Genomic DNA, 12,189 nt, shown 5'->3' on the forward strand with positions numbered 1-12,189 from the left:
TAACCTCTTTCCAGTTATCCCTTTTTTACGGAGGAATTTCTGTGTTAGCCTTAAATTAAAGTGAAAGATTAGAAGTCTTAGACATTGTAATGATTCCAACAGATGTGAGGAAGAACTCATGTCATTAAACTGGGAAAACTAGAGAAGAATAACAAGGATGTTGCCTGTACATGAGGGCCAGGACATTGGGAGAGGTTGGGCAGATTAGGACATTATTCCTTGAAGCACAGGAGGCTGAGGGGGATCTTATAGAGGTGTATAAAGTCATGAGAGGGACAGATAGGGTGAATGAACAGACTTTTACCAGGGGTATGAAAATCAAGAACCAAAGAACATAGGTTTAAGGTGAGAGAGGAAAGATTTAATAGGAACCTGAGGGGCAACCTTTTCACTTAGAGGAACGAGCTGCCAAAGGAAATGGTTGAGACAGCTGTATGACGCTCTGACTCAATGACCCTATTCCCAAAAGGTGGAGTGGCCCAGGCTCCTACCTCCAGCTGTCCAAAGACACGTATACCTCTGAATTCGCTGAGTCAGCATTGATAGAGATGTGACTTGTGGGTTGAGCTGCTGCCACACAAACATGCCTGGATTATTGTTCATTTATTCCATAACGTTATCTTCCAAACTATTTCAGTTAGGGTAGCTGATCTGCGCCATGTTTTCTGCTAAGTGTGTGCTGGGGAATTAGGGGGGTTACTTACGTTTCACACTCTGGGAACATGGACTTGGACTCTGCTCAGTGAAAAGTAAACCATTGGATTAAGTGGGGAATCTGAAACCCTGCGCGCTTCATAAAGGCTGGTGCAGTCAATCATGAAAAAAAAATCATGTCAATGTCATGGTACACTGGAGAGATTCTGTCCCTTTTATTTGCCTCCTTTTTTTAACCTTCTGTCTATAATGTGACTGATGAGACTGAGCATCTTTATACCAATTGTTGTAAGACTTCGGTCAAGAAAGCCACAAGACCTAGTCTTTGCTTGAAGCCTTTCAGTAAGGGGGATGAGGAAGAGACGAAGGAAAAGGATAAGTTCGTAGAGGAATCAAGAACCAGACATAACTAATGACACTCAGGAGGATGTTGGGAGGGAGCTCTAAAGGGAGGTAGGGAGGGGAAGAGGGATGGAAGTCCCCAGAAATGCTGGGAGAACTAATCATTGTCTAGAGATTCTACTAATGCCTCACTTCACACTTCAAAGGTTTCAAATGAATGAGTTGCTACTGAGAAGGGATATGAAGGACTCTCACACCACCTGCCTTTGGAATTCAATTTGAAAGTCTATTCAGGAAGTTTATTATTTGACATTCACTCCATTTTTCAACTGTGCACACCACCTAACTTTGTTGTCTAAAGCCTAATTATGTTAACAGTTAATCCCAGAACAACCTTCACAAATGAGGGACAGGGTAATCCCCAGAGTTGACGCAAAAGTAATAAACAGTCGCAGTCCATGACTCCATTCTGATCTTCAAAAGGATTCTTTGCCAAATTATTAAACTATGCCTCAGAGATTGCTTCATTATCATCAAAGATTGTCATATATTCCTTAATATATCCAGAGAAAGCATTCATTGATCTCCAAGAGCTATATTATGATTGAAGTTTCCAGATCTGAATTTGAAATAATCAGTATAACTGCTGAAGGTAGACAAAAATGCTGGAGAAACACAGCGGGTGAAGCAGCATCTATGGAGCGAAGGAAATAGGCGACGTCTCGGGTCAAGACCCTTCTTCAGACTATGATAACTGCTGATCTCAGTTAACTCACATCAGACTCTGCTTCAGGGGTACAACACTGAATAATTGAGAATTTGTGATGTATGAGACTCGAGATAAAATTGAAGACAATGGGCGTCAAGGGAAAATGCCCTTAAATGGTCAGCATAAACCTCACACAACAAACAATCATCCCACCCCCAGGACATGACTGCAGGCTTTCCTTGGGCATTTAATTAAAGATGCTGGTGACATGATTTTAGAGACATTGAGTCATGCAGTGTCGAATGGGTTATTTGACACATAAATCTATGCCAACCTTTTTGTCTCTTCTAATGTCAAGACCATAAATATCAGAGCATTAATGACAGAGCAACGTATTAATTAATCATCTGAACTTCATTCTCAGTGATAACTTTTCAACTTGGTTTACTGACTCTGCTGCTTCCATTTTTGAGTTCTTGCACTGTGACTATCACCAAGGTGGTGAATGGGTGGATTGCAGAATGAATATTTTATCCAGGGTATGGAAATCAAAACGAGAGGCCTATTAAAGCAAGGGTTTACTGTATTGGTAAATTTGTAACATGACCTATAGATACAAATTATTTTTTCCTGTAAGTCAATACTCAGAGCACTGTTTAAATTTCACTGCGGATTTCTTGGGAAAAATTAGACAATCAATGTGTTCACTGACCAAAAAAACATGTTTTCCATCACTTCAAATTCAGAATAAGTTATTGTCATAATCCACCAGGTGCCATGCAATTCCTTGTTTGCATGAAGACCATAAAGTAAACGGTATACATGGTAATGATCGATGCAATTAACACTTGAATAAAATCCACCAGAGTAGTGCAAAGATTGCTTTTTAACAACCAATCATCCAGACCCTATTATAATACTGTTATCCTTTGTAAGAATGTCCTGCCAAAAATAATGACAGGCGGGGTCTCTTTCTATGCCCTGCCACAAGTGTGGCAGGGCATAGAAAAATGGTCTCTTCCTTTCCACACTTTGCACTAGGATATGTTGTACATGCTCTTGTGTCTCTTCTACCACTTGTTCCTCAATATATCTATAAGCGATAGAATTTTACGTCCAGTTGCGTTTGAAGACATTGAGCACTTTCCATGTTAAGAAACTCACCCATAGCTACTGATGCTCACCACAGGCAAAATTCCATCCTGTGGAAAAGTACAGTTACAAAAGATAGTTGTTGGTTGGACACTGTGATAATGAGGATGAGGAGCGTCCACTAATTTTAGACCCAATTTATGCCAAATCAAATGTATGGATTTTACTATGTGATCCGATTTCTACCCTCATGAATCTTGAGGAAAGCAGAAGAACTGGAATGGCTACAAAAAAAATGTTTTAATTAACTGTGATACTCCTTAAAAAAAACTTTTATAATAATCACTCATGTCTTAAAAAATGTTTGATTGCTGCTATTAAAAACAGAACCACCCTGGACATCATCTTTCCTCAATGAGAGGAGTGCTCACTCCCATGGGCAAACAGTGGCTAAAAGTCTTCTTTCTGTTTCTCCCATTCTAGTTGCTAACCAACCACTATGACAGATGTTGGAAATACTACTGTCTTCCATCTGGGTGGGCAAATTATGGTGTAACCTCTGAAGAAGAACTCCACCTGACTCGGAAACTATTCTGGGGAATCTTTGAGTCGGTGTCTCAGAAGGTATACTTATTGAAAGGATCAGCTAAGTTGCTAAATATCATTGTGAATTTTCACACAATCATGTTTTTAAAAAAAGTCAAGATTAAGCATGTTTATATGAGAATGAAATTCTTCTTCCAATTTTATATTTTCAGTTTTGAGTTTTCTCATTGTATTTGAGTAAAATCTCTGACTTCTATTATTCAATAATGTGTTTTATTCAACCTCACAACAGTAGTTTGCGGCATTAGCGAAAGTCAACAGGCATTACAAGTGCAGAGGAAAGCACAGTTCAATCCAGTCTTTTGAGAAAGGATCATGGAAAATCAACAACTAGATTTTCAATAATCTCTTTGTGATTGAAAGAAACTAAACTCTCTGATTGAATTTTCTGTGACCACAAAACTCATTTTGTCATTGGAACTGGCTGAGCACATCAAATGTGGAAAGTTAGTTTTTGTAGTTAACTCAGGATCTTCAAATCAGTAACCTTGTAACGCTGATTGTTTTTCTATTTCTTGCTTTTTAACGACCAAGCCCTCTCTTGCACAAGTTCATTTGCTCCCATTCTTAAGGGGCTGTCCCACTTGGCCGTCACTTGCGTGCCATTTACGCGACCTGCTAGCGTGTGGGTAGCACGTGGGTAGTGTGGGACGGGCGCATGGAGTAGTATGGAGTGGCGTGGTGGAGTGTGGAATTCGTCCTGCACAAAATCTTCGCGTGCCACCGGCCTGTCGTGTAACTGATGGCCAAAGTGGGACAGGCCCAAGATTCTGGTGCGGTGCAACGTCTCGCCTCCAACAGCAGCAGAAGCAGGCAAGCGATCACCGAGCTCAGCCTGGGGCTCATGGCCTTTGCGGATCTAAATCCATCCCCACTCCTACTCCCAGAGCAGGGCCAAGATGATTGGAGATAGGCACAAAATGCTGGAGCAACAGCGGGAACGGCAGCATCTCTGGAGAGAAGGAATGGGTGACGTTTCGGGTCGAGACCCTTCTTCAAACTAAAGAAGAGTCTCGACCCGAAACACCATCCATTTCTTCTCTCCAGAGATGCTGCCGGTCCCGTTGAGTTACTCCTGCATTTCGTGTCTATCGTTAAATGACGTCACGTGTTCCAGACGGCTGTGCGGATGCATGGTGACACGCGCAACCGTCGCACGTAAATGACGGCCATTTGGGGCAGGCCCTTTACAGCACTGTTTCATTAATTCCTTACCCAAGTAGCTGTGCTTTTGTGGTGCAGGGAACTGGCCTTAAGCTCTTGAAAGCAATTTCAGTAATTAAATTGCTACCTCAGCCCATTCAATGTGTTTCATTTTGAACTCAACAATACAGAACACACGCAAATAATTTATTGCAATACTGAAATACAGTATTGAAATATAAGTACAATAATGATGTGTATTTTACAGAGATATGATTCTGACTTGTTCAAGACGGTGATGCAGTGCCTTTGTGCGATTGCTGGTGCACTCTCTCCAGATTATGTTGATGCCAGCTATTCCTCCAAGGTTGAGAAGAAAGCTTCAGTGGATTCAGAAGGCAACTTTGACCCTAAACCTGTGGACACTCTGAAGTATGAATTGTTTTAATCATAGTCTCAGTTACATTTCAGACTTTGTTGAACTTGAATAAAATTCCAATAATCTGGTACACTCAGGATGTTGATGCTGCGTTAGTAGTTTTTCCAGACTATTGGATGTTATTCTATTCATGTCCAGCAGTTCTTTAAATCACTTTAAGACATTTTCTACACAACTTGGAAATTGTAAAAGTAGCACAGGGAATGGCACCCTGGTCATTTTAAGGAGAGTGGAGGAATCAGGCTCTCAGTCAGTGAAAGTGAGTGTGGGAACAACCCCGAGAGCGCAGAATCAAGATGATGAAGGAGGCATTTGGCATGCTTCAATTCATCAGTCAGGGCACCAAAAATAACAATTAGGACGTCATGTTACAACTGCACAAGGTGGTGAGACAGCACTTGGAGTATGTGTGGTTTTGGTTGCCTAGTACTATGCAGGATGTAATTAAGCTGCAAATGGATGTTGTCAGAACTGGAGGGCTTGAATTTTAAGGGGAGACGGGATAGTTGGGACATAGGAGGCTGAGGGGACCTTATGGAGATACATAATATCATGAGGGAAATTAACATGGTCACAGTCGTCTTTCAAGGATAGGAAAGTCTAAAACTGAAGGGCACAGGGGTAAGGTTAGAGGGGAAGATTTAAAGGGGGCTCGAGGGACCAAAGCATCAGATGGTCGATTATCAACGTTTTGCTGTATTATTTGTGATATGAATAATATGATAATAGATAATTTTGGTAATTAAAGAAGAACAACATGTATATACACATGTGTGACTTGCATGTCATGTTGTGTTTCCCATTGAGTAAGGAATCTGTTCCAACATAAAGCTGAGTGTGTTTATTGGCACCATGTATCATGGAGTGTAGGCATCGATGGATGGTCATCATCAGTGAAATTACTTCATAAACCAGTCATACATTTTTGAGAGTGACACTATTACTTTTGGAAACTTAACAGAACAGAGGACTGGCAACGAGAAAAATTACCACTTTCCAAAATGCTAGGGAAGTGATTTACCCTAGCTCACTATTGCCCAAACCCTCGGCTTAAAATCTAACGTGGATTTTCTAATTTAAAAAGAAAACCACTCTATTACATACCGACTGAAATGGAAAAGGGAGTGGGCAGAGATTGTGGTCCATTTTGGTACCAATCATATACGCAGGAAGAGATATGAGGTCGTGCAAAGTGAGATAGGATATTTGTGATTCATTTCACTGATTCAATTATACGTTATTGTCACATGTACTGAGGTGTAGTGAAATGCTTTGTTTTTACAACCCAGTAAAATCATAAAGCAGACCTCACCTCGGCAGTACATAAGCGTTGCCAAGTTTTGGCTCCAACAAAGTTGCAAAAGTTCTCCAAACTGTCCCATCTACTGCCTCACACCCGTGTCCCCTTTCGTTCTTATCCCCCCCCCCCCCCCCCCCCCCCCTCTCCACCCACTGCTGGGTCCACTAGGACCCCAGGGCTGTAATCTTAAGAATACTCCATGTGCCATGTGCTACTGAGAACAGAAATTGGAAGATAGTATAGTTGGATAAAGAACTGGTGTATGAGGCGGTGCTTCAGATACCTGGATCATTAGGGCAGTTGGGACCTGTATATGAAAAATAGTTTGCACCTAATCTGAAGGGGTAGCAGGGACGTTCGCGAGTGCTATTTGGGAGGGTGTAAAATAGTATGGCAGACAGGTGGGAACCGGAGCTGTGTGTCACCAGGTGGCGTCAATGAGGAGAAGATTAAGGCTCAGTCAAGACCAATAGTAAACACAGGACATTGGTTTAAAGTGAGGGAGGGAAAGTTTAAAGGTAATTAAGAAATATTTACACGGAGAGTGGTAGGTGCCTGGAATGTACTGTCAGGAATGGTGATAGAAACATATAGCAATATTTAAGATGCATTTAGATAGACTCATGAACAGACGGAGCAGCATAATAAGGACATGATATGTGTTTAGATTGGCTTTATAGCTAGCGTGGACATGGTGGCTGAAGGGCCCATTACTGATGCTTTATGTTCAACTCTTATGTTCTGTGCAATCTAATGAGATTATAATTTTAAAATTGCATTTCAACCTAGGTTTTGCCATACCATAATAGTGCTCTACATGTATGGACAGAAATAATAACTGAAAAATGATTAAATAGAAGTGCATAAATATGTATGATATGGCATTTTCAGTGAATGAGATATTAAGAGCAGCTTAGCCTTGGGAAATAGCAAGGTTTGATCATAAATAATAGATAAGAAAGAATTTTGTATATGGATTAGATCAGCAAATTTTCTAAAACCGTTTGTGAATCAAACTGTTTAATAACATGTTACTTTTACAGTGTCATAATTCCTGAAAAATTGGACCCCATTATCAACAAGTATGCAGAGTATACACATGACAAGTGGGCTTTCGAGAAGGTAGGATATTTCAGCTATTTTTAATTTCTTAATTATATATAGTTTTACTGCAGGAATATACAGTCATCAATCAGATACTTGCATTATGGTAAAACACTAATTTATGCAGAAGGTTTGTAATATATTTGATTTTATATATTTTGGTTGTTCACTGTGTGAACTCTATGGCAGTTTACAATACAGCCTTTGTTCTTTGACTTCTAATATGATCACACCAAAAAAAAGATCAAGGTAAAAGTTGAACTCAAATTACTTTCTCAATCATAAAACAAGTGCTGGAGGGACTCAGAAAGTCAAGCAGCATCCGTGAAGGGAAATGTGCAGGGGATGTTTCAGGTTGGAACCCTTCTTCAGACTGATTGTGGGATGGAAATATCAAATATTAGAGAAAATAATTTTACACAGAGAGTGGTGGGTGGCTGCAACGTGCTTGCCAGACGTTTCCAGGCACCCACCATCAAGGTGATAAGTAGTGACATTTAAGAGGATTTTGAATCATGTGCAAGCAGATAACAGTCGTACTTGAAATCATGTCGGCACAGACATTGTGGGCTGAATGTAGACAAAAAATACTGGATTTATTCCAACGAATAAAGTCCTAGTCTGCTCAACCTCAACCTCTAGAATTTAGAAGATTGAGAGGGGATCTTATAGAAACTTACAAAATTCTTAAGGGGTTGGACAGGCTAGATGCAGGAAGATTGTTCCCGGTGTTAGGGAAGTCCAGGACAAGGGGTCACAGCTTAAGGATAAAGGGGAAATCCTTTAAAACCGAGATGAGAAGAACTTTTTTCACACAGAGAGTGGTGAATCTCTGGAACTCTCTGCCACAGAAGGTAGTTGAAGCCAGTTCATTGGCTATATTTAAGAGGGAGTTAGATGTGGCCCTTGTGGCTAAGGGGATCAGGGGGTATGGAGAGAAGGCAGGTACGGGATACTGAGTTGGATGATCAGCCATGATCATATTGAATGGCGGTGCAGGCTCGAAGGGCCGAATGGCCTACTCCTGCACCTAATTTCTATGTTTCTATATCTAACATCAGGCTCTCGAGTCCTGACAACATCCTCGTCAATCTTCTCTGCACCCTTTCCAGTTTGACAACGTGGTGATCAAAACTGAACACAATCCTCTAGTAATGTGGCCTCACCAACGTCTTATATAACTGCAACATGAGCTCTCAACTTCGATACAAACTGCAACACACATATTTCTCTGTTTTAAATTCAATCAACCATTCCTCAGCCCACCTGCCCAATCGATCAAGATCCAGGTGTCAATCATCTTCACTGTCTACAATACCACCCTCTTTAATGTTGCAACCAAGCTAATTATGCCACTTATGTTCTCATCCAAATCATTGATGTAGATGACAAGCAGCAATGGGCCCAACGCAGGACCCTGAGGCACACCACTAGTCACAGGCATCCAGTTCTAAATACAAGCTTCCACCATCACCCTCAGCTTCCTTCCATGAAGCCAATTTTCTATCCATTCAGCTATCCGTCCTTGGATCCCATGCGCTCTAACCTTCTAGAGCAGACTACCATGTGGAACCTTGTCGAATGCCTTCCTGAAATCCATATATCCAACATCTACAACTCTGCACTCCAAAAACTATCTCCAAAAAACTCCATCAGATTTGTAATAAACCTATGCTGACTATTCCTAATCAGCGCTTGTCCATGTAAATGCGTGTCTATCTCAAGGGCCTGTCCCACTTAGGCGATTTTTTCGGCGGCTGCCGGCCACAGTCACAGCCGTAGCAGGTTGCCGAAAAAACGGTCACTAGACATCGCCTACGACAATGTCTACGACAACCTACCACCTAGTCGACGTCAAGCTACCGTCACCCGGCGACCCATTAGGATGTCCACCTACGACAACCTGCGACTACACAGGCGATAACCTACGACAACTGAAGTCAACCGAAGTCCACCTGCGACAAGCTACGATGAGCTACCGCCCTGCCGGCGACAACTGAAGACAATTCAGTCGTCAGTACCTGTCGCCGGTTGACGTAGGTTGACGTAGGTAGTCGCCAATGGAACTCACCGATCATCCTGGCAACAAGCTACGTCATCCTGGCAACAACCTACGACAGCACCTATGACAGGAGAAGACAAGCTACATTAAGCCCACAGTCAACAAAAGGTTTTGAACATTTCAAATCCAGTGGCGAGAAGAAAAAAGTGATGACTCTTTAGGCGACTTGAGGAGACAACTCACGACCATACAGGAATCATCCCGCAACCATGTGGTGACAGCCTAGTTGCCTGTAGTCGCCGCAAAATTTGCCTAAGTGGGACAGGCCCTTTATGCCTCAGAATATTCTCTGGTAACTTTTCGATCAAAGCCCTTCTTGAATAGAGGCAGAACATTTGCCACCCTCTGGTCATCCAGCTGTTTATCTGTATTTACTGACGACTCGTAAATCTCAGCTGGGCACCTGCAATTTTCTCTCTCGCTACCCACAGTGTTCTTCGGATATATTTGATCAGGCCCGGGAGATTTCTCTACCTTCTTTGGCGTCAGGACCTTCAGCAATTCTTTAACCGTAATACTGACTGCTCGCAAGACATTTCCCCAGTTCCCCATTTCTCTTGTCTTTCTCCAAGGTGAAAACAGAGGAGAAATACTTGATGAGGACCTTGCCTATCTCCTGTGACTCCATACAGAGTTGACCGCCTTGATTACAGAGGGGTCCCATTCTCCCTCTGTTTTTCTTTTCCCGTTATATACTTAAAAAATCTATTGGGATTATCCTTTATGTTATCTACCAGAGTTATCTCCTGTCCCCATTTTCCCTCCTGATATAATTTTTTACCATGCTCCTGTTCCCGAAACTCCTCCAGCTCTTGATCCCAGCTACTAATACCTGCCCCATGCCTCCTTCTCCCTCTTGACCAGAACCTCAATTTCCAACCATACTGCAGATGCTGGTTTACACTGAAGATGGACACAAAATGCTGGAATTGCTCAGCGGGACAGGCAGCATCTCTGGATAGAAGGAATGGGTGACGTTTCAGGTCGAGACTCGAAACGTCAGTCTCAGTCTGAAGAAGGGTCTCTACCCAAAACGTCACCCATTCCTTCTATCCAGAGATGCTGCCTGTACGGCTGAGTTATTCCAGCATTTTGTGTCTGTCATCCAAGCTTCGTTACACTCACCTGCCTTGCCCTTCACTTACAGAAATATACATGTTCTGGATTCTTGTAAGCACACTTAAAAACACCCCACTTTCCTGACATTCCTATTCCTTTAAGCAACCTGCTCCAATCAACTTTATTGAGCTCCTGTCCTTTTATCTTCATAGTTGGCCTTCCCCAATTTAGAATGTAACCCGTGCGCCTGCTCTGTCTCTGACCATAACTATTTTAAACCTAATAGAACAGTGGTCGCTGGTCCAAAATAGGCTCATCATGAGCACTTCATCCACTTGCCCACTGCTCAATTTTCCATGACTAGATCAAGCATTGCCCTTGCCAGTTTGGGGCCTTGTACATATTGCTGGGGGAAACTTTCCAGAACACATTTGATAAATTCCACCCTCTCCAAACCTTTCGCACTATGACGTTCCCAGTCAATATTGGGGATGTTAAAACTTCTACTACAACAATGTTATTAGACCTATAGCTGCCTGCAATCTCCTGGCATATTTGTTCTTCAAATTCCTATTAGCTATTTGGGGGCAACTCCCAACAAGGGGATCATCTATTTCTTGTTTCTCAGTTTCACCTCAGTAGCCTCAGTAGACAAACTGGTCATAATTTCACATGACCATTGCTGTGACATCCTCCTTAACCAAGAACGCAACACCTACTCCTCTTTTACCCCCATCTCTGTCTCTCCTGAAGCACCTGTACCCTGTAACATTGAGCCACCAGTTCTACCTTGCTCATAACCAGTGCTGGAAGTGTAGTGATCCATCTCTCAACAACCTAGCACGTGCTGGAAAGTTTTCAATATATGAACATCTCTTCCTCACCCCCACCTCTCTGTTCATGAGCACAATCTGGTATGTGTGCCTTATCTTACCTGCACATGTGAACCACATCATGTGATGGGGTGATATTGTTCCTGGAGTGGAGGTCACAAGATTGAACAATTTGCCATTAATTCTGTAAATTAGTTCCAACCCAGCAGGGATGTTGTTGAGGTTAAGGGGCAGTGCTACAGCAACAATGATGAGGGAATAACAGGTCTCATGCTGTATTAAATAAAGATACATTTCAACAGCCACCCAATCATGAGGAGGACACTCCGTAACTTCTCCCAGCTGACAGTCAGATGATTTTAAATGATGTTTTTTAAAAAAAGCCATGTCCTGTGGTTAGAGCTGCTCCATGCATTTATCAGAGTTATTGTATAGCGAAGATCATGTCCATTGTGTTTAAGAAGGAACTGCAGATGCTGGAAAATTGAAGGTACACAAAAATGCTGGAGAAACTCAGTGGGTGCAGCAGCATCTATGGAGTAAAGGAGATAGGCTTTGATTTTGCTTTTGATTGGTGATTGAATGGTGGAGTAGACTTTATGGACCAAATTACCTAATTCTGCTCCTATCACCTATGATCTTATGAACAGTGTGCAGCACATTCTGCGCCTTAACCAATATATTTTTTTATTTAGATACAAAATAACTGGAGTTTTGGTGAAATTATTGATGAAGAGGCTCGAACACACCCATGGTTGAGGCCATACAAAACATTCTCTGAAAAGGTATAATAATGACTCAACTGGTGTCTAATCGTGCATACTCCTTCACCTGTCTAAAATAATG

At 42.0% G+C, this 12,189-nt stretch overlaps 1 protein-coding gene across 5 annotated transcripts in view; it reads left to right on the forward strand.

Annotated features, from left to right (window-relative positions):
• LOC129714278 (ryanodine receptor 1-like) overlaps nucleotides 1–12,189 on the forward strand; it is a 525,269-nt gene that overhangs the window by 295,621 nt on the left and 217,459 nt on the right. For all 5 annotated transcript variants that reach the window (XM_055663830.1, XM_055663832.1, XM_055663834.1 and 2 more), the window contains exons 50-53: nucleotides 3,281–3,421; nucleotides 4,815–4,978; nucleotides 7,329–7,407; nucleotides 12,039–12,128. In XM_055663830.1, coding sequence (XP_055519805.1) covers nucleotides 3,281–3,421; nucleotides 4,815–4,978; nucleotides 7,329–7,407; nucleotides 12,039–12,128 — 474 coding nt within the window. The remainder of the gene's footprint in view (nucleotides 1–3,280; nucleotides 3,422–4,814; nucleotides 4,979–7,328; nucleotides 7,408–12,038; nucleotides 12,129–12,189) is intronic.

The sequence above is a fragment of the Leucoraja erinacea genome, chromosome 38 (genome assembly GCF_028641065.1).
Source record: "Leucoraja erinacea ecotype New England chromosome 38, Leri_hhj_1, whole genome shotgun sequence".
Lineage (NCBI taxonomy): Eukaryota > Metazoa > Chordata > Chondrichthyes > Rajiformes > Rajidae > Leucoraja > Leucoraja erinaceus.